The following is a 27,962-nucleotide window of genomic DNA, read 5'->3' as shown; positions in this document are numbered from 1 at the left end:
CACGATATTCTTCTCCCCATGGTTTAAGTGTCTCTTTATTAAGGAAGCTGGTCATGTAGGTGACTTTCAGCATAAAAGTCAGTTTGCAGCTTCCTTCTGGAAAACCTGTGTCTTCTACAGTGATCTGGTCTTGGCTGGAAGTTTCTGGGTAGACCAGCTGCCGCTAGGCCAGGTCTAGCAGAGAGGGGCTGGTCAGCACAGGCAGCAGCGCAGGCTGTCACCGAGGCAGGAAAGCATGGAACCATGCTGTGCAGGGCTCAACAGGGCTGGGCAGGAGGCAGAGTTGTGCACCTGCACTTGAGGAGGCAGCCCTGGCGGGTCCTGGGCAGGGGCAGGTGATCAGAGAGGCATGGGACACAGTTCTCCAGCTTCTGAGGGAGGACAGTGGGCCAGTCCAGGAGGGGCAGGGGTGAAAGCAGCAGCCCAAGGAGGTACTGTGGGGCCCACTCATCACATGGCTGGGGAGGAAAGCTGCCACTGGACACCCTGAGCGCCTGAGTGCTCTTCCACGTGGCAGAAGGCAGAGCCAGGGCCCAGTCTTCTTCCCCAAGCCCAGGCTGGGGTGGGAGGAATTCAGAGCTCACTCAGGCACTACTCTGGCAAAATGGCCCTCCATCCCCACTCATAGCAAGCACCTGACATGGGAGTTGGCAGTGGCCAAGGGATACCCTGAACGTTCTTCTGGGTGGGTGGCAGCTAGGGATGCTCTCCTGTCCCTAGCACATAGAAATGCCCCTCCGTGGAACCACCAAAACTGCACCCACCCTCCCTGGCCTGCAGCCATGGATGGATGCAGTGCAGACAGGCGAGCTCACGAGCCAGGGGCAGGCCAGTGCCACGCTGGGCTCCCCACCACGCAGCCTCAGGGTGTGCACTGAATCCTGGTACATCACGGTGAACAAGAGCCCAGCCCACTCCCCACTGGCAGGTCTCTTATACCATCGTTGAGGGGCTGTGTCCCTCCCTTACCCAGCATGCACAGGAATGTGGGAGCAGCCAGGTCCCATCCCCAATCAGCAGCAGGTGGGGAGTGCACGGGGCCCAGCTGCTCTGCTGAGAATGCCGTCTCTCCTGCCTTCCTCCCTCAGGCAAGAAGTGCGCCAGGGACAGCATGAGGTGCTGCGGCTCCTCTGACGTCACAGTCAGACTCGCTCCCTTCCTCCCTGAGCCCTCTCAGAACCAGACCTACATTGACAATCACTCTGCAACTGTACTCTGAAGCCACGGACCCAGTCCCTGTCCCTGCCTCAGGACTGATCCCAACACACATGCCGAGGTGGAGCACAGGGCTGCAGCACAAGGCAGGGAACAGGCACCTGCCACCTGGCCAAGACAGCTCAGTCTCGTGGGCACAGGTGTGAAGGTGACGCTCGCCACCTGCAGCAGCCAGCACAGGTTGGCATACTCTCAGGGCAGGTGCACTCAAGGGCGGCCAGTGAGGGCGCTCTCGGGGTACAGGTTGGCGAAGCGGCCCAGGACCCAGATGGGGAAGATATTCCTGTAGCTGGTGTAGCTGATGGCACAGGACTTGTTGAAGACCCCAGAGATGTTCTCCTAGAAGGACAGAGAAAAGGGCACCAGGGCCCAAGGGCCTGGTCATGGACCGCAGCCCTGGATGCCACAGGGTCGGTGCACACCTGAGCAAGCAGGGGCAAGGGAAACTGAGGCTGGCAGTCCTCCTGCCCAGCCTCCGCCCAGCTGGGGGCTGTCACCTTTAGCAAACCCTCCCTGGGCCTCCAGCCCTCACGGCCACACCAGCTTCTGCAGGACTCCTGCAGGGAAGGGGCTCACGACTCCCACCCTCTGGGGACAGGTAGAGCCTGCACCTGTGCCCTCTGAGAGTGAGGGGCCACATGAGCTCCCACGCAACAGGGCAGTCAAGGGTTGTGCTGCGAGGGCATCTCCCACCCAGCCCCCTGCCAGAACTTGATTGACTGACAGCAAGACCTGCTCAGAACTGGCAACCTGCCCCAGAACTCCACCTCACAGGCCTCTGGTTGGCAGAGTATCTGCACCCCAAACCCCAAAACACCCAGTGAGGGACACAGGGGAGGATGTGAGAACCACGTGCAAGCCAATGGCCGGCACTGGGTTTCACGCACCTGGGGCCAGTCACCATTGGGAAGCTGCTTCTCCAGCAGACACTGGACCCCTCTCTCCTGGGCTGTGATGTCAGGGTGCCTGGGGAGAGGAGACACTCGCTCAGTGGTGTGCACAAACACAGATGGGCGTGAGTGTGTACTCACCGTAGTGCACCAAGCTCACAGAAAACCCACGACACTATAATGGTAGAACAGCTCAGCCTCCATGGTAGAGGGGAGCAGGGCAGGTGGGACACGCCGCCTGCAGACCTGTGCCTAGAACCCAGCTGAACGTGGAGCTTCCCAGGCGGGAAGGCTGAGCCACACGCCCACTCAGCATGCTGGAAGCCAGGCAAGTACGTGCACTGAAGTGCTCGATGCCAAGGATAGACACCAGAGGGGACTGTGGGCATGGGGGTGCTGAAGTCAGCCTTGGGGGAGACCAGGAACAGACCCCTGACAGTCCTGCCCCGGGTGCCCCTGACTGTTGTACCTGCTCACACCAACTGAGAGGATTCCGGCTCCACACCAAAGAGAGCAGCCGACTGGAGCACGGCATGCACGCCAGCATGTGTGTCCACTCATGCACAAGTCTGCACGTGCACCTGTGTGCATCTGTACATGTGTGGCTCAGCATCAGCTGTGACCACAGGAGGACCAGCTGCAGGGACGGAGGCAACCACTGCTGCTGCCACACGGGAAGCAGCCCCCGGCACAGCCTACGTCACCCCAGTCCCTCAGGTCTCTGCTTCCCCTGCTCTGCCAACCACTGCCGGCCACCAACGCTGTCACCAGGAGACCTCTCTCAGGACCCCACTCAGCTGGATGGGCTGCCGCCTAACCAGGAAACATGGCTCCTGGAGGAGCTTCTGTCCCCCGAGTGACAGCTGAGCAGCAGCATAGTCCTGTGGCCCCCTCGACTCTTTCCACATCTGCACTTGACCCAGGCTACCTGCTGACCATTGAGGGTCCCTCCATCCCGTCACTCTTACCTGACAGCCATCAGCCCCATCAGGGCCCAGCATGTGTTGTGGATCTGGGACTGGGCACTCTGCACGTAACGCTGCTGCTCACAGGACTCAAAGTCCTCCCCCCAGCCTCCATCCACCATCTGCCGGGACAGCAGGAAGTCACAGGCCCGGGAGACCTCCTCACAGGCAGCCCTGCAGAGACCAGGAGACTTGAGACACCCTCACTGAAACAGTCAGGGCCCCCAGATCCCACCCTGGCCAGCAGCCTCAGGGCCATGGAGAGGGCCTACAGCTGTGAAGTGGGGACACACACCTGCCTCCTGAGCTGCTCAGCACAGAAAAATGCTCTGCAGCTTCAGGCAGCCTCACGGCCGCAGGCTGAGTTCCTGACACAAATCAGGAATAGCTGGGTTGTATCCGGTCAAGCACAGGGCATAGCACACTCCACCCCTGCAGCTCACTGGATCCAGAAGGGCTGGGTGGGGCAGTCAGAGACAGGGCTTGGACCCAAGGCTTCACCCCTCTCTCAGCAGGGCCCAGTGAATGTCCTGGACCCTAGCCCTCCTACTGGTTGGGGAGCAGGTATGTACAGGGAAGGTGTGGGATCATCTCTGGAAAACTCTGAGGTGGCCCCTAGCCAAAGGCTCCCGAGCCAGGGAAACACCTTTGTTCAACCTGGGATTCACACTTTCTGGGATGGTGTTCTTATCTCACTGTTTAAACATACTAAGAGATCCCAGAATCAAACATCAAAGGGGAAAACACCACACAGAGGGCCAGTGGCCCCACAGCTGCACTCACCCATCACGGTAGGTATGCCCCATGCAGGCGAAAGCTTCCAGGCCAAACCAGGTGCCATAGGTGAAACAAACCCCCCAGGAACTGGAGAGAGAGGGGAGAGGGCCTCAGCCTCAGGTTCTCACCCTGGAGGAGGGGGTGTCCTTGAACAGAAAGGGCGGGGCTGGGAAGTATCCGCATGTCCCTAAATGAGCTGCACCACCTGCAGGGCCCTGGCATGAGGTTGCAGCCCACTGTGTGCAGCATCCAGGTACAGGAGCTTGTGAAGATTTATAGTCCCATACCTGGGACACAGGGACAGTGTGGGCATACGAGGCGGTGCCCACCTGGCTCAGCTGCTGCCCCCTAGGTGGACTGGGGAGACCCCAGTGACATGGCCAGGGAGGAGAAGCCATCACACTCAGACCACAGAGCACTTCCACACACAGAGCCAACTGCCCTGCAACAGGCAACATGGGGCCGCACACAAGAGAAGCCTGGCCACAAGCAGGAAGCAGTGGGCAAGCCCAGCCCCACCCTCCACCACGCCCAAGAGGCCAGGTGCTGACTCACCCCTCCCAGGAGCCGTCAGCCCTCTGCTTCTGCTGACAGAACGCCAGGCCCCGCTCCAGTGTCTCCCTGGAATGTAGGCGGAGCCCAATAAGCACTCCAGCAAAACCACAGTGCCCACCCCAAGCCACGCTCTCTGAGAGGGAGCATGCTTTCCTTTAGAAAACAGTCAAAACGACCTTCTGACAGTAGGAAAAGCAGCAGCCACAGGACACAGGAAGGGGGAAGCAGATGGTCAGAGCTTCAGAAAGAGAGGCAAGAGGAAGGCCTGGGGGATGAGGCCTGTGCTGGGTGCAGCCAATAACAGGATCGGCCTCGGTCCACGCTGTCAGCCACAGGCCTGGGCCTGTCCCACAGGGTGAATGGGAGATCGGCCACAGACAACGTCATCGCCACACCACAAGCCTCAGCAAAGCATAAGAAAAAAGAAGAGAAAATTTGGTTATAGAGGAAATGATGGACTTAGAAGCTGAGAAGGTCAACTCTACACCTGGTGTCCTGCTGAAGAACAACAGGCCCTCCAAAAGGCTGCCCCTCTTCTGGGACTCACACCAGGCGATCCTGCAGAGCCTGCCTCCTTTTTAAAGGGCAGCTGCAGCAGATCGGACAATGTTCCTGGGATGACCTGTCCCTGAGAAGGACCAGCAGGCTCTCTCTATAGGCTCTCTCCCTTGCTAGGTTTCACAAGCCACCAGAGGCCCCCGCATCAGGGGACAGATGGCAGCTTCCAGCCTTGGACAACCCACAAGGGGTGGGATCCTGCCCACGAGCACATGCTGAGAGGCGGATCCCGCACTGGTGCTGGTACAAGGCCCAGCTCTGGTTGGCCCCAGGCTGACATCTCTGAAACCAGGGACTTCCTAGGCTGCACCTGGCTAGACCCACAGAGAAGGAACCATACAGTGTGCTGTCCATGTAGTGTCCACGCCACAGCAACGCCTGTGGCCACCCTGCTGCTTGGTACCAGGGAGTGAATGTGCACAGAGTCCATAAGCAGTTTCAGAAGTGGAGAGTGAGGTGATTCCAGGGGAAAACAATAGGGACGCAACACCAAGACTGCCTCAAGAAAGAGTGCCTGGAGTCCCAGAACCACCAAAACAGGAGTCAAAAGTGCAAACTTTTCCCAGAAAGAAAACTCCTAGCAGCTTTGTTAGTAAACTCTCCTCAGTCATTAAGAATGTCCATCCTACTGTCATGTGCACTCTCCCCAGAACAGAAGGGGAGACGGGCCTCTAACTACGCAGAGGGGACCAGCTCGGTCAGGCCTGCCAAGGTCTGCACTGCAGCCCTCTGCAGCACCAACGAGTAAGGGGCAGAGAGGACCCTCTGGTCGAGGCTGAAGCTCAACACCTGCTCGAATCGGAGAGAAGCACACTTCACAGGTCCACAGGAAAAGCAATTCCTCAACTGAACAAGGCCAATGCCAAAAGCTTCCACCAGTACCACTCCTGCAGAGACACAGCAGCTCTCCCCTGGGAGCAGGAAACCTGGCAAAGCTTCCACCATTTCCACTTCTGAGCACCCAGAGGCCTCAGCCAGGGCAGCCGGTCGAGGAAGGCAGCAGTGCTGGGGACCGACAGGGAGGAAACATCTCTAAGCTCTTCACACTACATTCATGCATATGGCTTTTGTGGACTATAGATCCAGTTTTAAAACCAAAAAATAAGGGAGGGATGAAGTCACTTGCCAGTGACATGATCATCCACAGGGAAAGCTCAGGAAGTCATCAGGGTAGGGATTTGCCCCGATGGTTTCACCAGCGAACTCCACCACTCAGGGAAGAAACTCCACCAAGTCTCCAGAGGACCGTCGCTAACACGGTCCCTGGGGCCAGCACCCAGGGATCTACCTCAGGTGCAGCAAGGCTGGCTCCCCCTCTGAAGACCAGTCAAGGCAACCCATTACACAAACAGACGAGAGGAAAGGCCACGATGGGCGGATGCAGCTCACGGCAGGGCCCTTGCTTGGGTTCCACCCCTAGCACCACAAAAAAAAAAAAAAAAAAAAAAAAAACACTAGAAAGAAAAAAGAAAAACAAATCACGATCAACCAATGCAGAAAAAGCATTTGACAAAATCCAACATGCACTCATGATGAAACTCTAAGCAAACGAGGAAGAGATGAACCTCCTCAGCTGAATCAAGAACATCTACAGAAGCCCACAGCAAGCGTGGCACTAAATGGTGAGACGCCAGAAACTCCTGGCTGAGCCTGGGACAGGTCAGGAGCCCACACAACCCCAGGGGACACTGTGCCGTGTGTCCTAGCCACTGCGACAGACAAGGGAGACACAAAACAGTCTGTGCACAGGAGACGAGGCTGTCAGTGCAGAAAATCCCCAAGAGTCCATGGCAACAAGTGCAGGCTGCAGGACGCCACCCGGCCTCCTGCTGGCAGTGGGCAGTTAGAGTCCACATTCCCAGCACAGAGCCACGCGCGTGACACCAGAACACAAAATGATCCAGTATAAGCCTGGCAAAAACACGCACAGGATCCACATGACAGCACCACAAACTCTGAGGGAAGAAGTCAAAGATATTCCTGCCGTGGCCAAAATTCCAGCAGGTTATTTTGGATCCCAAAATTTGTCTGGAAAGGCAAAAACTCACTTGAGAGGACTGAATCTGCCCCATAGACTCACCATGAAACTACAATAACCAGGAGTCTTACAGGTCCTGAGACCTTGCTAAATGAAGGCCACAAGCATTTCCAGCTTTGTCAGGGTTGAGAGGAATAAATATTTTAGAGCAGAGTCTGGTGTAGGGGGTTTGTGTGGATGTTAGACATGGTGAGGGAAAACAGAATTTAGGCCCTGCCTCTGTTTTCTTTTTTTTTTTGAAAGTAAAAAGGTTTATTTTGGCTCAGGGAGTTGAAGGTTTTTTTTTTTTTTACTTATTTTTTTTATTGGTTGTTCAAAACATTACAAAGCTCTTGACATATCATATTTCATACATTTGATTCAAGTGGGTTATGAACTCCCATTTTTACCCCATATACAGATCCTGCCTCTGTTTTCAAGTAGGCACATACACTCAGGCACAGAGAGATTAAATATTTGTCTATAAGATTCAAGTAGAAACAAAGCCCCAGTTCTATTCAGGAAAACCTAGGTAACTGGGGCTTGGCAAATGCTTTTTATTTCCCCATAATTTTGTTTTGTTTTTGGTATTGGGATTGAACCCAGGAGAACGCTACCTCTGAGCTACATCCCAAGCCCTTTGTTATTTTGAGATAAGTTCTCACTAATTTGCTTAAAGTCTCAATAAGTTTAACTAAGGCTGGCCTTGAACTTGGAATCCTCCTACCTCAGCTTCCAAGGAGCTAGGATTACAGGTATGTGCCACCACACCCTGTTTGGCAATTACTTTTTAAATACGACACCAGCAGGGCAGGCACATGCCCACCCCACCCCCATAATCCCAGCGACTCACAAGGCTGAGGCAGGAGGATCGCAAATTCAAGGTCAGCCTTAGCAACTCAGCAAGGCCCTCAGCAACTCAGTGAGACCCTGACTTTAATAAAATATAAAAAAGGGCTAAGGGGCGGCTCAGCAGTTAAGCATAAGCACTCCTGCATTCAATCCCCAGTACTAAAAAAAAAGAAAAAGAAAAAAAGTAAAAACAACACCAAAAAGTAGGATCCATGAGTGAAAACACTGATAAGCTGGATGTCACCAAAACAGAAAACTTCAGGTCTGCAAAAGATCAACAGCTGGGCACGATGGTGCATGCCTGTAATCCCAGCAACTCCGGAGCTGAGGCAGGAGGATGGCAAGTTCAAGGCTGGCCTCAATTTATTGAAGCCCTAAGCAACTTAGAAAGACCCTGTTCAAAATAAAAAAATAAAAACAGCTAGGGATGTAGCTCAATGGTTAAGTGCCCCTGGGTTCAATCCCTGGTACAAAAAAAAAAAAAAAAAAATATTCTCAATAAAATGAAGACAAGCTAGAGTGGAAGGAAATATTTGCAGAAAGCACATCTGATAGGGGCTGGGGATGTGGCTCAAGCGGTAGCGCACTTGCCTGGCGTGCGTGCGGCCCAGGTTAGATCCTCAGCACCACATACAAACAAAGATGTTGTGTCCGCCGAAAACTAAAAAATAAATATTAAAATTCTCTCTCTCTCTCTCTTCAAAAAAAAAAAAGAAAGCACATCTGATAAAAAAAACTGGCACCTAGGGCTGGGGTGATGGCTCAGTGGTAGAGCGCTTGCCTAGCACACGTGAGGTACTAGGTTCGATCCTCAGCACCACATAAAAAAGAAATAAAGATATTCTGTCCACCTACAACTAAAAAATAAATATTAAAAAAAAAAACAAAACTGGCACCCAATACATGCAAAACCTTGAACTCAACAATCAGGAAACAGACAATTCAACTATAAAACAGGCCAAAGACTTAACAGATACCTCATCAAAAAACAGATATACAAGTGGACATGGTGGGGCATGCCTGTAATCCCAGCAGCTCAGGAGGCTGAGGTAGAAGGATCGCAAGCTCAAAGCCAGCCTGGGTAACTTAGTGAGGCCTGTCTCAAAATAAAAATAAAAAGGACAGGGGATGTGGCTCAGTGGTAAAGCACTTGCCTAGCATGTGTAAGATCCTCAGTTAAACTCCAGTATCAGAAAAAACAAAACAGATAACCAGCTTTTCCCTTCAGTGCCGCTGCTGAAGTGGCCCAGACTAAGAGGGAGCTCAGGCCTCAGGGCCCTGCCATGTGCACAGGAGGATCTTGCAGTCAGTCCACTTCCCAAAGAACTGAAATGGACGTAGCGGTTGGCCTGTGCCCTTCTGAGGGGATGAGGAAGTTGCTCGAGAACTCAACAAGGGCCAGCAAACTGGCAGAGCTGTCAGGCTGGCAGGAAGAAAGGCGCCATCACACTGGGAAGGAGCAACAGAAGAGGCTGATGGCACAGATGGTCCTCACCAGGCTGAAACCGGACAAAGGCAAGGGCAAATGCACCGAGAAGCTGCAGGAACACAGTCACCTCAGTCACCTCACGTACAGCTCCACAGAAAACTGCCCAGACGAGAGGAAAACACACCTGACCCTGCACCATGGGGACTGAGGGAAAACCCACACCACTCCACCACCGGACCCCCTGACAACGCCAAGGCTGGCGAGGGTGTGCAGCAGGACTCTCTCTCATAGCTGGTGGAAATGCAGGAGGACTCCACAGACGGCCTGTGGTTTTTCACAAGACAACACAGTGCAGCCTTGTGACCACACTCCTGGCATTAACCACTCATGGCAGCTTTACTTGTAATTGCCAAACTAGGAACAAACAGCACGTTGTAGATGACAGGATAGAAAAACAATGTATACCAACAAGGGAGCCCGGTCCAGCACTGAAAAGCAGCGCAGAGGTGGAGGGCATGCTCAGCAAGCGTGAGGCCCTGGACATGGCTCCCAGCATGGCAGAAAAGAAAATGGGGAAAGAAATGAAACACGTTACCACACTGTGAAAGACAGGCAGGCCCCAACTGCACACTGCGAGTGGCAGGCCGGGCTGGACAGTGCATGCTGCTGGCAAAACTGGAGCTGCCAGAGGCAGGGCAGGGTGCCCAGGAGAACACAGGGGCTTTCGGAGCAGCTCTAGACGTGATGTGGACATGTGTCACTCACTGTACTTTGTCAAAACCCAGAGGATGCTGGCATGAAGGGGGAGCCCAATGTCAACCACCATCAGCTGCAACAACATGCCACTTCAGTGCTCAACGTGGACACTAGAAACCTGCGGGGAGGCTGGCAGTGGGGGAACTCCTTCTTCCCTCAATTCTTCTATAAATCCAAATACACTAAACAAAGTGTATCAATTTTTTAAGTCTAACAAACCATCTAGTCACATGATCACATCAAAATCAAAGGCCACAAGATAATAAGCAATCAAAAGGAGAGAGACGCTGTTAGAGCAACGTCCGTCAACGTGAAGGGACAGTGATGGCACCAAGGCCACACACGTTAGGGAGGAGGAAAAGCACCGCAGGCCCACACCGAGGGGAGCCCTGGAGAGGCAGCCTGCACAGGATCCAAGGCGCCCTCCAGGGAAGGCAGGGGGCTGTGACGCAGCAGCGAGTGCCTCTCAGCTGTGATGCAATGTACCTTCCACAGCCTGGCCGAGTCCAACCACAGCAGCACATGCTGAATTCACCCTGCAACACGACTTCCCTTCAAGCCCAAGACCAAAGACCTGCCCAGACGGAGAGGGCAGGCCAGACAGCCCAGTCAGAGCTGGGAGAAGACGGTGCTGTAAGGACATGGCACACAGCGGCCCCACAAGGGCTGAGGTTAATGGCATTCAGCTGACTCCCACGTAGGCACTTGCCTGCTGGCTGGTGCAAGCACAGCACACCATAGCCCCCTCAGCCACACTCAGGAAACAAGAGGAGCAAACAAAAGACGTGAACAATTAAGGGACCAGAGGAGAAGCAGGTCTACCTCCTGCTGCTTTGTAACTTTCCTGTAACTGTGAAATCAAGGGAGAAGTTTGACAAAGTGTAGTAGTAATGGAAAATTCCACATAGTGTTAGAATAACTGCCAACCTCAAACTGTATCTCAGACGTTCTTGAAATAAATAAAAAATTACAATAAACAAATTAGACATATATGTTTGACCATTTAAAAAACAGAGAGTATGGCAAGGCATGGTGGCACACACCTGTAATCCCAGTGACTCGGGAGGCTGAACAGGATTCACAAGTTCAAACCAGCCTCAGCAACTTAGCAGGACTCTTGTCTCAAAATAAAAATTAAAAAGGGTGGGGATGTGGCTCAGTGGTAGGTCACTCTAGATCCCATCGCTAGTACCAAAAAAACAAAAACAAAAAATCAAAGGCTAACGTTCATATCCCTGAAAAGACAAAAAGAACAAAGAAACTGGAGAAAAATATCTATAACATAAGACACAGAAGTCTTTACTAAACTTAAAATATGTCATCAAGAAGAAAATCCATCCTAGCAAAACTTCAGGCCAGGATTTGAGTGGACGTGGCACAGAGGACAGATGTGTTCTGTGCACATGAGGACAGAGGGCTCCAACCAGTGCTCCCTGCATGCACTACCCGCCTCATAGCCACACGGGGCCCAGGCAGTGGGAGAGCTGGGGGATAAGGATGTCACAGACAATGCCTAATGGGAGAATCTAGTGACGGGTAAAAAGGATAGCTGGAAGGCAGAGGTCGAGACCAGGAGCACAGAGGCTACTGAGTAGGTCACCCGTGGGACAGCCGTGCCCACTGCCATGCATGCTGAGGACACATCTGGTCACCAGGCCCATGGGAAGTACTACAGAGCCACACCCTCCCAGGACCAGAGGAGTGGCTGGCTCTTTTCCCAGCAACTGGGGATCGCTTCCTTTCTTCTTTACACTTTTGTTTGTTCCAAGTCTTCTTTAAAGAACATGCTTCAGTTTAATCACAGTAATTCTTAAAAAGATGATGAGTTAATAAGAAGGGTCCATCCAGAGAGCACAGCTAAGACAACTAGAGCTCAGAAGTAAGGGCCACATCACACAGCGGAGCATTATGTGGCCAAGGGCCGTACCAGCCTGGGTGTTCGGCCTGGGTGACCAGAACAGGGCCACGCGCTCCACACAGCTGCACCTGCCTATCAGGACAGAAGCTGCCTTGGTGCTCAGGGCCTGCACCAATATCCTCAGATCATACTCCTGAATGACTCAGGGGCCAGAGAAGAACTCAGAATAGAAACGGAAACACTTAACCAAGTGATAGCTCAAAACTTAAAGTCACTTATCTAAGTATCCAAGTTAGAAAAACAAAGTAGACAATAATCAAGAGCAGAAACAGATGAGAGATAAACAGACATCCTGGGCAGAACTGAAGACTAACGATGGCTTCTTCCAAAGGCTCAGCAAGTGTCAGGAAGGACATGAACTGCTCAAGTGGGACGGTGGGACAACTGGGCCACGGCCCACACCAGCTGAGATGGAAATTCCCCACACTGATGCGAAGAGCACAAAGTCCTCCATCAGAGAAGGCAGATCTACAATTAAAAATCTCTGAGACAAGAGGGCTGGGGATGTGGCTCAAGTGGTAGAGCACTTGCCTAGCAGGCATGAGGCACTGGGTTCGATTCTCAGCACCTCATAAAAATAAAATAAAGATTAAAAAAAAAAAAATCTCTGAGACAACTCTGGGCCCACATGGATTCTCAGTGCATTGTTATAAACATGTAAGGGAGAAATAGCATAAACATGGCTTTATTACTTATCCTTCCAAAGAGTATTTAAAAAAGCATTCTCACTGGCTTTATGAGTCCAACATTATCTTAACAGAAGTTGATAAAGACATTAAAAGAAACAAAAATTATAGTTTCTCCCATAACCACAGATGTAAATATGTTAAACAAAACATTCTTTAAATTAAATTCTGCAATATAAAAGAACAATACACCTTGGCAAAGTTGACCTATATCAGATTTAACATTCAAAAACAAATAATTGGCCAGGCACGGTGGCACACGCTTGTAATCCCAGCAGCTGGGCAAGCTGAGGCAAGAGGATCAAGAGTTCAAAGCCAGCCTCAGCAACTTAGCAAGGTGCTAAGCAACTGAGTGAGACCCTGTCTCTAAATAAAATACAAAATAGGGCTGGGATGTGGCTCAGTGGGCGAGTGCCCCTGAGTTCAATCGCCAGTAAGAAAAAAAGAAAAAAGAAAGACAGAACAATGAAAATAAGCAAAGAACCTGCAGAATCTGCGTGCCCTGTAATGAGCCTAGAACACAGCAATGCCACACCTATGCCCACACCCACAAGAATGGGTACCCATGTGCCTCCAAAAACAAGTACAGAATATTCACAGAAGGATGTTTCATAAAAACAGACATTGAAGCTGGGCATAGTGGTGCATGCCTCTAGTCCAGCTACGGAGGCCAAGGCCAACCTGGGCAACACAGTGAGGCCTCAGCTCAAGAAAAAGGACCAGGAGCAAGTGTTCAGAATACACAGGGGCCAGGGGGCGGTGGGGGGATGTGGCAACTGCACTCAGCCAACAGTTGCCATTGTCCCCAGCTCACACACACCAGGAATGGGATGGTGCGCCTGCAGGATGCCACAGGCAGCAGCTTGAAGCAAACAACGGGAAGCTGGAGGGGGAGGAAAGGAGGAGAATCACAACCCTTCTGAATTACAGCTGAGGGGTCCTCAGCCCCACACACGCACTGCTGAATGCAGGGACCACAGAAATCCCCATGCTCAGACAGTCCATTCTCCACAGCAGCCCGGCATAGGTAGCTAGGCCTATGTCAGAGAATGACGTCTCCAGCCTAGGCCCTCCTCACCTGATTTCCACTGCTCTGTAGTCTGGACAGTGCTTGTGGAAAAGCCTCAGTGCCTGCATCACTGCCGAGGTGCACTCCACGTACGTGTAGTCGATCATGACATCCCCTGGCAGGGGTAGGGGGGACGAGGCCTGTGACTTGCTGCACTGCCCAGGACCCACAATCCAGTCCAAGTGACCATCAGCAAGGGCAGCACAGCCTGCAGACCCTATGCCTAGGCAGGACCCTCTTGTGGCTCAGGCTGCATGGTTCAGGGCCCAAGCAAGGCTTGCTCAGCTATGAGGTATGCAAGGTAGGGCAAAGAGGGGTGCTGCCCAGGACAAGGGACACACAGAAAACAGTTGCATCCCTCCCCCAAAGTTTGATAGGTTGAGGAGTGAGATGACAGAGGCCACCAAGGAGGTGTCTAGCAGGTGCCCCAAGGTCACTCAAGAGCACAGCAGCATGCAGACCTGGTCCAGCAGCCCACGGCATACACCACAGGCTGCCACACAGTGCCACAAGTGCCGTGAGCACCATGAAGCCTCTGAAGATGCATAGCAGTTCCACACAAGCAAATTTGCACAATCGAGAGCCAGCCAGGCTGAGCCAGGGAGTCCAGGGAGAATCACACCAGTGGCCCCAAGACAGAGCCACAGCCCTTTCATCCAAAACCCAAGCACCCTGCCACCCCAACCAGGGAGAGGTCCTCAGGCTCTGCCAGCACCTGGGGCCCAGATCTGTGCACTGTACTTCTGGTCAAACACTCACCAAAGACCTCAGATGGGTTCAGCAGCTCCAGCAAGTGCCCCCCACGCTTGGTCTCATAGGTGGCGAATCCTCCGTCAGGATTCCTCATGTTCAACAGCTGAAACCAAGAGCATGCTCAGAGTCCACAGGCCAAGATGGAGCTTTCTAGAAGCACCCCAGGGCTGAAAACCAGGAATGAGAAAGGGGACAGGGAGATGGTGTGCATGCTGGGCAAGCCCTTGGGTGCCCGGTACAGTCGCTACAGGCACACATAGCCGCCCAGAGACAGGTGCTCATCAACTCAAGAGTCACATCAGTGTTGGAATGGTGCAGAGCTCCAAGAGGTACAGAAGAACCAGGCTGCTCAGAGGACGGCACAAAACCAGCAGACGCTCTCATCTTTCTTCCTTGCACCAGAAAGGACCACCATCCCTCCCAAAGGAGGCTCACATGGATGCACAGTCGGTCCTGACACTCAGAGAAGGGTCAGGAGCCACATGGCTTCCCTTGGACCCGTGGCCAGGCAGGCACCAGCTCCTGCAGCACAGGGCTCTGTGCACACAGCCAACCAGGCCTCATGGGCCAGCCAGGGTTCCAAGGTCACCTGAGCATCCGCTTCCACAGCTGGCATCAGCTGAGCCCTGGGGGTGGAGAGAGCTCAGAGTGTCCTGGCGGGATGCGGCAGAGCCTCACCACAGCCACAGCATCGCAGAGCCTCTGTCGGGGGATGTGCTGGGTGATGGAGGGACACTTCTCCTGCAGGAGCAGCACAGACTTCAAGGCCTCGGCTGTGCAGTCAGCGACAATCCAGCCGCAGTCCAGAGTGCTGAAGCAGAAGCCGCCCTGCAGAGTGGGAACATGAGCTCCCCTGCCTTGGCCTCTCTCAGAGTCACCAGTCAGGTCACTGTCCATCTGGACAGACCTACAGCTCTAGCACAGGGAGCCCCAAGGCTGAAGCCCCATGCTGGGCACTCTCAGATCTCCACAGGATTTCAATGCCATGAAAAGGCAGCGGCTGTCCAGACACTATACGAAGGCAAGCCTCAGGTCCACAGCCCGCACCCACGAGTTGGGAGCCTAGCACCAGCTCTGCATCCCTCCTTCCCTCTGTCTCCCCTCAACACTCTGGCTCACATTCAGCCCTTTACTCAACATCTGTGTGTACTATGCCACCAACTGCCCCGAGGCATGTGTGCACGGGCTGCCCCACAGCCTTGGCGACTCAAGCACTGGCCCCCACACCAGGCATCTGCAGAACAGGAAGGCCGAGGGCCCAGGGACAGCTCTCCTCAAAGGGAAGGACCAGCTGAGCTGGGGTGTGGGTGGGCTATCCAAACATACCTTGTTCATTTGGCGGTAGTACTTCTTGTAGTCAGGAGGGTTGTCGGGGACCTGGGCAGAATGGACAGCACATGTAGAAAGTGGACAGGCACATGGCCACAGGGCCACACTACTGTGTGGGCACCAGAGTTCCAGCCAGCCTCTGCCACCACCAGTGCAGCAAGGCACATGAGGCAAAGCTGTGTAGCCCACAGCCATGGCTGCCACTGCTGGGCAAGAGGCTCAACCAAAAAGCTGGACATCCACTCTGAAGTCCCAGCCACACAGACTCTCTACTCCTGAGCCAACAGCTCAGCTTGGTGGGAACACAAACGGGTCTGTGTGTGCGTGCTACATTCTGTTCAGTGCACTTCTGGGCAGCAGCCAGAAGCAGGCCCTGCTGTAGGAAAGGTGCAGTGCAAACAGCTCCACCAGCCCTAGACAGACACAGCTCGTGGCCACATGAAGGCCCCTGAAGCAGCATCCTAGTGAGATCTGAGGAGAAGAGGCAGGGCACTCCAGGTAGGCGCTCCAGGTAGGGGTTGCCATTGGAACCAAGGCTGGAAGAAGCTACTGTGGGCGCTACCCTAGGGCAGGGTATGGGGGCTAGCACAGGAGAGCAGGACATGATGGGGCCTGCGGAATGGGGTGGCAGGCAAGAGTGAGAGACACTGAAAACATCCAAGTGGAGACTTAGGGTAGCATGACTGATCTAGCAGGACAGATGGTAGCATGGTCTCGGGAGGAATGCCACTGGTTAGAGTCCTCCACTGGCATGGGATGCCTCAAATGTGCTGGGGGCATGAACAGGATGAAGGGCTCAGGGAGGCAGCTCCTGATGACACATGGCTAGCCCGCCTCTGCACACGGCCACACCAGCATGAAGGCAGAAGCTATCAGTTGGTGGTGATGGGCCACTGCAGGCTATGGCAAGGGCTGCCCTAAGGTGACTAGGGTGGACAGAGGAGACCTAGGGGCTAGAAAGGGCAGGGTGGGGGTGACTGAGAAACCAGCCTGGGGAGGCAGGGCAGAGGGACGAGGAGCCATGGGCCTCACCTGTGACAGCCGCAGGAACTCATGTGCCTTCTGCAGGCAGGACATAAACTCTGGCCTGTGGTGAGCACCTGCCTGGGAGACAGCAGGACAGCATGGCTGAGCCAGTTCCCAGCTAACATGGTGACAGCCCGCCTCCACGGACAGTCACCTTGACTGTCTCCAGAGAGTGCTAGGGCTTCCCGCTGCACTAACCTCTAAAAGACCAGTGAGTCGTGACAAAGGAAGAATTGGTCAGAAGGGATGATCCCACAGATACCAGGGCCAACATCTGTGCGGGATTCCACCAACGGCCTTCACTTCCCCTCTGTGCCTTCAGCACACAGACACCCTCTTTCTTCCCCAGCACATGCCTGAAAACTTGTACAAGCTTGTACTTGTACTTATTCTAGAGGCCCCAAACCAACTGGCTCAGGGGTCACCTGCCTATGGCTCCCTATGGCAGGGCCAGCACCTCTGCAGCACGTCACACTCTGGAGCCAGGCTAAGGGGACTCTCAAGGACAATGTGGGTGGTCAGCTGTGCTATGCCCTTTAGGTGGACACATGGCCTGTGCACACAGGAAATTAGGTGGAGGGTGCAAAGGAGATAGTCACATACCTCAAGCAGAGCCTGGATGGCAAATGCGGTGTCCCAGATCTGTGAGCCATTGGTACCCTAAACACAAAGGAAGAGTGGTGGCAGAAGCCACCAGCAGCACCCACTCCACCTTCCACATCCCAGGATCTGAGGGGGTCAGAGGCTCCTGCCCTGCTGACACCCACACCAGCTTCTGAGACCTGGGCACCCTCATAGCCAATGAGAGCACAGAGAGCACAAGGTCCTGCAGGTAGGAATGGGTAATGAAGACCCACCTGCTTCCACAGGCCCCAGCCAGGTCAGCCACTCACTGCACTTCTAAAACCCACAATCCCTCAAGGGCTCCTCCATTCCCATAAAAGCAGGGTACCCCGTCATGGAACAATCAGAAACACTCCCCATTTCCTACTACACCTGGAGTAGGGGAACCCAACAGAGACACCAACTTAAGCTGGAAGGCCCACTTTAAATCCCACCTTGAGAACTGGTTTCCAGACAATACCCCAGCCTCAGTACAGGAGGCAGGTGGCCAAATCCCAGTGAGTTTGTTCAGGGATCTCTAAAATGTCTGACAGAAGCCTAGGCTTCCACCCCACGGGGCCGTCATAGGCCCCCCGCTCTCCCTGGACTCATCAGGGGCCAAGGACCAAAATCAGCCCCCTCTGCCCAGAAAGGAACACATCTGTTATCCATCTATTAACCAGAGTCCCAGGAAGGATCTGGAAAGACACTGTCCACATGCCACGTGCTATGTCCAAAGAATACCTTCTCCTTTCCCTGGGTGGGTAGCCACACGTGTCCCCCCCCCACACACACTCTTGGGTTCCTGCAGAGAGGAAGTCCTGTGGTACTCCCACGTCTGGCCACACCCCACCGACCCACAGGCTTCTCCCCTACCCAGGACTGCAGAGAAAGACTCCCCAGAATGATGCAGGAGCTGAGGACACAGAGCTCCCAGAGACTGCCAGAGGAACAATCACAGGGAGAGTCGCACACCAACCAGAGCCACCCTCTCGTCACAGTAATGGACGAGAACGTCTGCAGGGTCTGACCCACGTTGTTGGAGGGGCTAAGCCACCCTGAGCAACAGGGCCAAGAGCAAACACTGATGCTATAGATGTATGTGCAAGAATGTGTGGTGACCAGAGACCAAAGTGCCCCGGAAGCTCCCAAGGCCCTGCACAGACACAAGGACTGCAGGGCAGCTTCTCCTCCCACTGCCAGACTGATCCTGGGGAGGACTACTTCTGAGTCTTAGTGAGCCCAAAAGGATAAAAAATAAAGGGCAAGACTGTTGCAGAGAAACCAGCAGCCGCGGCCCCCAGCCCTTACCTGCATTTTCATGCCATCCAGACCCAGCCTGTGAAGACGAGAAGCCCGTGTGAGACCAGCAGGGAGCGGGAGGGCAGCAGCTAGTGACGGCCACGCTGGGAGGGAACCTGGGCCCAGAGCACCCGTGCCCGTCCCTGCGACCTGCCAGTGGCCTTAGCGCTGCGCAGCTGGGCTCATGGGCACAGGGCACACACGGCAGGAAAGAAGCCAACAGTTGCCCCAGCAGGGGGCATGGGAGGCCCTGAGACCAGGTCACCCCTTTGGTCCTCACACAGCACAGCATGAGGGAGGATGGCCTCAGGAGCACAGGGCTTCCTACCAAGGTCCCCTGACGGTCCCACCTCAGAGGACAGTCCAGGTAGACAGGCCCATAGGTCCACAAGCTTCTTCACACCAATCCAAACTTGCTCCCATCCCTCCACAGCTTCCTGGCTCGGCCTTCCAGACCAGCCCAAACTGCTGCTAGGTGGCAGATCTTTCCCAAGACAACCTCACCAGAGCCCCTGGGTCCAGGCACCCAGCGTCCCTCACTGGACACTGAGGGGTGACCCTACATCACCCTGTGTGTCTGTAGTCAGCACCCAACATTGCCACCTCCCAGCTGCACTCACCAGAGATAATCTGGGATCCTAGAGACATGCTCCTGGAAAGCAGAGGAGGCCGGCCCTTCCACAGACCAGCGCACAAGCATGTTGATGGTCTTTGAGATCTATGGGAGATACAGCCATCAGGGCCTGCCCAAACACACTCCAGGGCCCAGCAGGAGCTGGGTCAGCTGAGGTCACCATCAGGGGCTTATCTAGACCCTATGGGGCTGGCCCACCTCAGAAGAGTGGCGGCCATCACAGCCCACCTCACTACCCCTACTGTCTGCTAGCTGTGAGCCTGCCTTCATCTGGCTCCCCACCAGTCCCATCTTCTCTGGTCAGTCTGCCCTGACCATGGGGCATATATAGCTGCCTTATGCTCCTAAAGGCCCCTAAATATGCATATAACCAGTATCCACCAGCCCCCAGCCCCAGGAAGCAGAGCAGGCTGTGAAGGCACGGCAGGTGGCACAGTCAGTGGAGAAAGCCGAGGAAAAAGCAAGGGCCCTGCTACTGCCATCCTAGGGCGCCTCAAACCCTGCGACCACAGGGCGGGTGTGGATCATCTGGGGTGGGGACCAGGAAAGAGACAGGAGGAAAAGCTGGCTCAAAAGCACAGGTAGGAAGGCAGACTGTGCCTAGGTGGGCAGCTTCACCAAGCCCAGGGCACAGGGGTGAGGGCAGGAGTCCTCCACACATTTGAGACCAGGTCTTGTCCCAAGTAGAGGTGTGCTGGGTTCGAGGGAGAACCCCTACTCCCAGTTCCACAGAGACGGGGAGGGGCAGGGTACTGACCGGGCCAATGCTGATGCACTTGGTGAAGCGGTCGTCTGCCGCGATGTGCTCGTATAGCAGTTGGACTGCCCGCCGCCGCAGGCTGGGGCTGTGGTAGCGCTCATACAGGTTGAGGAGGGCTGTGGGCAGCAGAGAGCAAGGCCGGCCTAGCCCACAGCTCTGCACAGCATACCCACTGCCTCCCGCAGGAAAGCATAACCTCTCCTGTCCAGGGGGAGCTACTTCACATCTCCTGCTGCCCTGCTCCACTGCGGTGACATTTAGGGGCACCCCACCCCATAGGGCAGGGCAGGGCTGCAAGAAGGGTGCTCAGTGGAAGAGGATGATGAATGGCCCCTTGGAAGGCACCCACCATATGTGACGCGCAGCAGCCAGCTGTGTGGTGTGTACTGCTCTTCATGGGCCACGTTGTTCCTCTGTGCTGGCCAGTTGATGCTGGCATAGTCCTCCACATAGAGCTCCTGGGGACAGGGTCATCTGAGCCACTGGAGGTGAGAGGGTATAGGACTGCCTCCCAGAAACAGAGGCCACCTAACTCCAATCAGGGTGGCCTCCCACCGCCAACCTTCAGGGCCCTGGGTTCACCTGCCTTGAGGTGGGCATACCCAACAAAAGACAGGGTGTGAAGGCCAGGCCACTGTCAGCCTCAGCCTTGCCCGAGCCACTGAGGAGCTATCCTACCTCTGAGAGCTACTTCCCCACCCTCTCCTCCTTCTAAAGGGCAAAGTCCAATATACATTCTGCAGTCCAACCCCATCTCAGGGCTACTTCCAAGGACAAAACTGCAAGTATGGGTGAGGGTTCATGTGGTTAAATCCCAGGGGGACCCCAGCCCTGGAGGCTGGCAAGGTCCCTCAGGATCAGAGGACTCACCTGGCGGAGGCTCTGGACCAGTGGGTCCTCTGAGGCACTTAGCCGGATGGCGTAGCAGTAGCTCATGGGGAGGTAGACCTGCCGACAGTGGCACCAGAGTGTGGAGGGGTGCGCGGGCATCCAGTCAGGAAACAGCCTAGGGGACAGCATGTGTCAGTGGCAGACCCCAGCACACAAGCCCAACCCCCTGCCAGCCTCAAGGCCAGGGCCCTTCTGAGCATGCGCAGCAAGTAGATGGCTGTAAGGTCATGCTGGTGCACACTGGCATTCATAGCTATGCCCTCAGGGTGCAGCAGGCCTGTGTGTCCACCCTCCACGGAGCTCATGTCCCCTGCCTCTAAGTCCCACAGTATCACAAGACAAGGGAAATGAAGTGGGGGTCTACAGAACCCTGGGATATGTGCAACTTTTCTAAAAATAGAAAACTACCTGCAAATTAAAGTTACTTTAAAAAGTATATTTTCAAAACTTTAGGCCTGTGGGCTTTCCCAGCTTGGGTCTTTGTCTCTCTCTGACGGCACAGCCATTCCAGCTGCTCAGGCAGCAGGCACCTGGCTGTCCCACACTCTCCTCTGGACCCCTATCCTTATGCATTGGAGAGTCACAGGAAGCTGCACAAGCTGAGTGCCCCTGCCAGCTCCCCACCTAGAGCACCACGCCTCTGCCACCTCTACCCTTCCTGGGCCTGTCCACTCACTCCAGAGCACATCTCATAAACTGGATAGCACTTCCAGTTTTTCTGCAGTGGGAGTGGCTCAGGGTCTCTGGTCCATCCCACCCCACCCTTCACCCTCTAACCCACCCCCAAACCAACTCCAGCAAAGATCTGCAGCAATGTTGTGACTACAGATCCTGGAACTGACCAACAGAGCCCCCTAGTGTGGGAACACAGGCTAGCCACCCGCTTCTGCCCCAGGGCCTTCCTCTGCCTGTTCCTCGCACAGGAGAGTGTCCAACCTGGTACAGGTGCCCATAGTAGATCACTGAATGCCAGCCTGACCCAGAACACCTCAGGTGTCCCCAGCAGAAGCAGTTCTGTCCAACCCCGTCACTCAGTGTCTACCCTCCCTCCCACTTGTCACCACTCAACCTGGGGTGGTGTTAAGCCCTCAGGCCTTGCTTTAGGACCCTGAGGCTTACTCTTGAGCCACTCCCTTCCCCTCCTGCCTCCTCCCACCAAAGTCATCTTCCATAGGACCCTCAACCTGTTCCCATAGCTCTCCCAGGAAGACAGCAGGGGCTCTTCCTGGGCTCTGTGCAGTTCTGGGGGCCTCATCTCCTAATATGTATGACACCAGGAGCAATTTACATGCCAAGAATGTTTTCCTGGGAGAGGGTGATATCTTTCAAGATCTCACAAAACATTAACTCCGCTGGGCAAATGGTAGGTGGTTCTGTTAAAACAAACTTAAGGGCTGGGTATGGAGCTCAATGGCAGAGTGCTTGCCTAGCACACACAAAGTCCTAGGGATTGAACCCAGGACCTTGTACGTCTAGTACTTTCTGAACCGCCAAGTGGGAATACATGGCTGGGGCAGCTTAGGCTTGGTCCAGAGAGGGTAAAAAGGGAGCCCGACTTCTCACACCCTCACCACCTGCTCCAGGTGCACATAGACATGGGCTGCCATGTGCATCTGGGCCCATCCCTCACCCAACAGTTTCTGAACTTTCTAAGCATTCACTCTAAACCAGACAAGGGGAAAGAGAGGAACAGTGATTGCCTGACCACGGAGCCTGGATGAAGGACACCTCTTTCCTCTACTCTTGTATCGTGCTCAAGATTTCCCATAATCACCAGATATGACCTCTTGTCTACACCATAAAACCCATGCTTCCTACTGAGTCATGTGATTCTGTAGTCAGCCCAGCAGCACCCCCACACCTGCCATACATGTGGCCTATAGCCTGAGTTGGTACCCTCTTCCTGTCCAGCAGGGAACCCCTTCCATCCATCTGTGGGGCTCAGCATAGGAAAGGCCTCTGCTAGGAGCATGATCCCCCACCCCCACCCCATCACTCCACCAGAGAAGGAAGTGTCACTAGCAGAAAGCAGGCCTACCACATCTCAGGGAACAGGGTGTTGAGGCCTTCCCAGCTGTAGACGTTCAGGACCGCCAGCCAGAACTTCCCCCAGGAAGGGATAGCCACAGCACCACCTGGGAAGAAAACAGGCCCACATACCTGTCCTGTCAGCAGAGCCCACCCTACTTGTGAAGACTGGCTCACAACACTTACATGTCCCCCTTCTTATGTGAATTGAGGGAAGCCTGCCACAGATCCTGCAACTCCCATAGGAGAAGCAGGGTCCAGAGCCACCCAGGACATCACAGCTGATGGGTGGAACCAATGGCTTTCCCAGGAGCAAGCATGTCTAACAACAGGAGAGCTATTTGCAGCCCTTACCCTTAGGAAGGAGCATATGAAGGCAGCTACCTAGGAAGAAGGGGGATGTGTCATTGCTCAGGCAAGAGATGGGCCCAGATACCCATGATGGCCCACATCTATACGCGCCTGGAGAAGATGGTGAGGGTGTGAGAAGCTGGACTCCCTTTTCTCCCTCTCTGGAGCAAACCTAAGCTGCCCCAGCCATGTATTACTATATATTCCATGTATACTTAACACATAGTCCGGCACAGGTGAAAACAGGCCAGACCCCAGAGCAGATGCAACACTTATGGCCCCACATCACAGCACATAGAAACATTGACTTGGACAAGTTTTATGAGGAGGCCACCCCAAACCCAGGTGTGCAAAATTCAAAAAAGACTCAAGAAGCTACCAGGCAAAGGATGGCCCAAATTCATTCCTCCACCAGGAAGGGAAGTGCACCTTGGGGCCCCAGACAGTAACCCTGTGACTTGTAGTCAATGCCACCAAAGGCTGACAAATATCTGAAGGGAGAATTCAGGGTCTCATGAGAATGAGTACAGGACACTTTAATTGGCCTGGGAGAGCAAGAAGAAATGAAAAAAAGACATTGAGATGCTAGGTAAAGAATAAGTAAGGCAACAGGGTGGGGAGGAGTTAGAATGAAAGGATGTGGAGTGTGAGAGCCCTGAGGAGGGAAGGGGCTGAGGTACTGACCAGAGGCCCTTACAGGTGGAGCAGAAAGCATGACAGAGGGGACGGGGTGCAGAAAGTCTGTGAGGGGCAGGGCCACACCAGGATCTGCATTGCAACAATGTGAGCTACACTTTGTTCTCAGAGCAGCTGGAGCCATGGAGCCTGCCCCAGGCTGCAACGGCCTTCAAAACCAAAAGGAAAGGGCAGAGGCAGCCAATGCCCCCAGGAGAATCAGAGTCCAGAGCTGCCTATGGCTGGGCTGCCTCCAGAAGGTATGTCCTGCAAGTACCATATCAACATGTCGCTTTTAACCCTTTGCCAATTCATGACACAAACAGAATTATTAAGTCTTTTTAATTTGAAGAGCTGACCATTTTCACATGTTTTTGCTTTGACACATTCTTGTCCACATACTCCGTCCAATGTTTCAGCTAGAGCTACGTCTTTGATTCTCACCTGCAAGAACCTGTCAACCCAATGCCACATAAACCCATTATGCGCACATGCTGTGCAGCCTGTACCTTTCTGGTGAAGAACGTTCCGGGCTCGCACCAGGTCAGGATCATCAGGCCCAATGCCCAGGATTCTGAGAGCCACATAATTGAGTGCAGTCCCAAACACTGTGGACTTGTCTTCAATGTGCCTATAGGATCAAAGGTAGAAAATGACCTCTAGTCATCACTTCCAAGAAAAATAGTAATGCTGGTAGTGAAGTTTGCCTAGAAAAGGAAGAATGTGAAAATACTTTCCTCTGACATGACATCACAACTCAGGAAGTACCACTCAGTTATCCCCAGGAGCTTGCTCAACTCCCATGATGATGGATCTGTACCCAAGCAGGACCCATCTGCCCTTCTGCTCACTTCCCATCCAAGTGGATGTGTCTGTCCAAGTCCACTGTGGCAGGGGAACCACACCCAGGAGGACTAAGCTGTCTTCCCAGAATGTGGACCAACCCCGAAAGCAAACTGGGATGAGGCCTGCTGTGCCCACCTGCATCTGCCACCACCCCAGAATCAAAGGCAACTTTCTTCTATGATGAAACACAGATGGCTTTCATAGGGCACGTAGGTCTCAGAAGTCCCCACCAGCCATTAAACCCAGCCATAGCACAGATGTGAAATGAAGCCCAGCACCAACCTACTCCTCTCCACCCAGGTCCACAGCTGCAGTCCCCTCACCTTTCAATAGCAGCCTGGAAACCCAAGCAACACCTACCCAAGGTTACATGCATGCACACACACATACATGTGTGCAGCCAGGTATACTCACAGGCCCCAGCCACCATCGGGGAGCTGTACTGATCGCAGGTACCGTATCATCTCCTCTCTGTATCCAGCTGGCAAAGGGATGTGTGCTATGTGGCACGTGATCAGGAGGCCTGCATGGCAGGAAGGATGTTCCTCACTGGGAGCAGGTGCTCAGCGCTGCTAAAACTGGACCCCTTTTCCTCCTGAGGACCCACCCTGACAGGAAGCTGCCCCCATGGATCTCCTTCCCATGGAAACAAGCCCAGGAAGGTCATTCTTCTTGGGGCCTCTTTGGGACTTTGGGACAGGATTCAAGGGAGCAGCAGCAGAGGTGGTGCTCCCACCCAGGACCTGCAGAAGCTGCCAGGCTACCCGAGTCACAGAAACACCAAAGTCTTAAAGAGGCCACCCACAGTGCCCTGAAGGCCTGACAGGGGCCATGGTTCAAGATCAGTGGTGGACAAGGGGAGGCCAGTCTTGCTTTAACACCTGTGTTCTTCTGCTTTGAAAACTTTTTATAGTGGGGGAAACAACACTATCATCAAGGCCCTTTGTTCCCAGCCTGGTCTTCCTAGTATGCTGCTCCTAGGACACTCTCTACCCCCATGTCCTAGCACAAGAACAGTCTCAGAGCAGAGTTTCTAATCACTAAAACAGAAAGATTGCATGTCACTAGGGAAGAGGGTCCTAGTTGTAGATCTCCTACATTACAACACTGAGTGCTTCTTCAGAGAAACACTTCCAGGATACAAAACAGTCTTGTATAACCAGACCAGACAGTGCCCAGGGGTCATACCCCTTGCCAGCCCAGACCTGAGTTCCCACTGCCACAACTCCCTCACATGCCCTTTCAGTGTGAGTTCACAGCAAACATCACAGCACTCACATGGACACCAGCTCCCCACACACGACTCTGCCCACCTACAACACCTTGGCATAGTTTGGGCCCTCCATAGAGTTCCCCTCTCCCCCAGCACTGGGACTCAAAAGCCTCCTCCCCAGTTCCCCTGGTTCCCATATCAGAGTGCCTCCACTTGCGTCCCAGCACCAGAAGCAGGGTGACTAGGACTCTGGGAAACCCTCCCCATCCCTTCACGTGCACTCATCTGTTTCACCAAGAACATAGACATGGAAAAAAAAAAAAAAAATAGAACCCCAGGATGATCCAGGGTAGTCTTGCCCTCTGGCTGGGGCAGCAAGTTCCTACCTGGAAGGAGGAAGAGAGGGCCACCGTAATCACCTGCCCAGTGCCCATCCTCAGCCTGCAGTCCCACATAAAATGTTACTCCATTCAGAGCCCCTTCACGAGCTGTGTGAGCTTTGGGCAAGTCCTTAAAATAACTGCTCTGCAAAGGGACAAAAGAAATGAGAGTTGAAGGGGACTGCTGTCCAGAGGAGCCCTTCTAACCCACAGCCCAAGTCAAAAAAAATGAGTGTAGATTACTTTAAAAGTTCCAGCAATTTTAATCAAGTATGAAGACAGTTTAATACCTGAGTACAGTATGGTTCCACATTCTCACAATTTTACTATTCAGTCTCCTGCAAACTTCTTCACAACTTCTCTGAGATGTGTTTTTAGTTTTTTTTTTTCTTTCCTATTGATACCAGGGATTGAACCCAGGGGCACTTAACCACTGAGCTATATCTCTAGTCCTTTTTATTTTAAATTTTGAAACAGGATCTCTTCAAGTTGCTTAGAGCCTCACTACAGTGCTGAGGCTGGCTTTGAACTTGTGATCCTCCCACCTCAGCCTTCTGAGACACTGGGATTATAGGCATGTGCCACTACCCTAGGCTCTAAATAAACACAGTACCTGGAGTGTGAACAGGGCACTGACACCCACTTGGGCCTGGAACTCCTGCCTTTCTCAGAAAGGGCCCAAAGGACTGCAGGCACAGCAGCTCCCTCCCCAGAAAGAGGTCTGGTGTTTGCTAGAGGTCAGGGCTTGGCAAGAAGCCAGCCCCTGTGTACCCTACCACTGAGATTAGCTGAACTTCTGTATATGGATGAACATCACCAGAACATGAGATCAAAGAACTTCTTTTTGTGAATAAATAGAAAAGTCACAACCACCTTTTGCAATTCTTCTTTTTATATCCAAAATTATTTCAAAGTAAAGTGTTCAAAACAAAATTCTGGCAATTCCTTGCAGGGGTGGGGAATGAAGGGGTTGAAGCAAAGAGGACGCTTCTGAAACAGACTGAAATTAAGGACCCCTCTAAAACAGCGATTTCCTCGTGCTGAGAATAAAGTGCTGACCGGGCTGCAACGCCCCGGCCTGACGGCCCGGCGCTGTGACTTGGGAGCGGGTGCCACCGGGGAGCGGCCACTCACAGTGTCCAGCCCCAGGGAGTGGGCCTCCAGGCCGGTCTGCTGGCGGCCAGCGTCGTCGTCCTGGCCGCAGTACGTCCACGTCTGCCGCCCCAGCTCATTGCGGAGCCGCCAGCGGCTGAGGTCGGTGGCGGGCTCGGTTTTGTAGGGTCCCCCTCGGCGCCGCAGACACCTGGAGGACCAGCGCAGTGAGCGCCCGCCCCGCCGCCCCGCCCGGCCCAGGGGCGCCCACCCGGCTCCGGCCCGCGAACCCGCCGCCAGGGCCGGGGGACTCACGTGCCCTCCGTCATGACAGCTCCGCGCTCCGCGGAATCACCGCGAGCCGCCACCTAGATCTGAGGGCACATCCCCGC

The 27,962-nt window shown here is 54.0% G+C and overlaps 2 protein-coding genes across 2 annotated transcripts in view; both read right to left on the bottom strand.

Annotated features, from left to right (window-relative positions):
• The window catches only part of Spatc1l (spermatogenesis and centriole associated 1 like), a 22,479-nt gene extending 19,317 nt beyond the window's left edge, over positions 1 to 3,162 (bottom strand). Inside the window, exon 1 of the mRNA XM_027922271.2 lies at positions 3,074 to 3,162. The gene's annotated coding sequence lies outside the window, so the exon portion shown is untranslated. The remainder of the gene's footprint in view (positions 1 to 3,073) is intronic.
• Lss (lanosterol synthase) lies at positions 18 to 27,962 on the bottom strand. The gene is made up of 22 exons (XM_027922268.2): positions 27,886 to 27,962; positions 27,613 to 27,781; positions 26,485 to 26,623; positions 25,300 to 25,408; positions 24,549 to 24,670; positions 23,024 to 23,120; positions 20,965 to 21,100; positions 20,444 to 20,552; positions 20,092 to 20,210; positions 19,321 to 19,418; positions 18,710 to 18,737; positions 17,399 to 17,455; positions 16,802 to 16,873; positions 15,767 to 15,817; positions 15,119 to 15,268; positions 14,447 to 14,543; positions 13,697 to 13,802; positions 4,403 to 4,468; positions 3,854 to 3,934; positions 3,074 to 3,244; positions 2,103 to 2,181; positions 18 to 1,554 (listed from the first exon to the last, which is right to left on the bottom strand). The coding sequence occupies exons 1-22, from the start codon at positions 27,897 to 27,899 to the stop codon at positions 1,423 to 1,425; spliced, it is 2,202 nt and encodes a 733-aa protein (XP_027778069.2). The 5' UTR covers positions 27,900 to 27,962; the 3' UTR covers positions 18 to 1,422.

The sequence above is a fragment of the Marmota flaviventris genome, chromosome 8 (genome assembly GCF_047511675.1).
Source record: "Marmota flaviventris isolate mMarFla1 chromosome 8, mMarFla1.hap1, whole genome shotgun sequence".
Taxonomy (NCBI): domain Eukaryota; kingdom Metazoa; phylum Chordata; class Mammalia; order Rodentia; family Sciuridae; genus Marmota; species Marmota flaviventris.
The sequence above is the reverse complement of the archived record's forward strand: the minus strand, read 5'-3'. Positions and strand labels throughout refer to the sequence as shown.

Excerpts from the sequence above, each read along its gene's own strand:
- Lss (XM_027922268.2), bottom strand. Across the intron at positions 4,469-13,696 it reads TACAGAGCAGTGGAAATCAG|GGAGACACTGGAGCGGGGCC; the intron begins GTGAGGAGGGCC and ends CCTACATTCCAG. Across the intron at positions 3,245-3,853 it reads GGGCATACCTACCGTGATGG|GGCTGCCTGTGAGGAGGTCT; the intron begins GTGAGTGCAGCT and ends TGGTCTCTGCAG.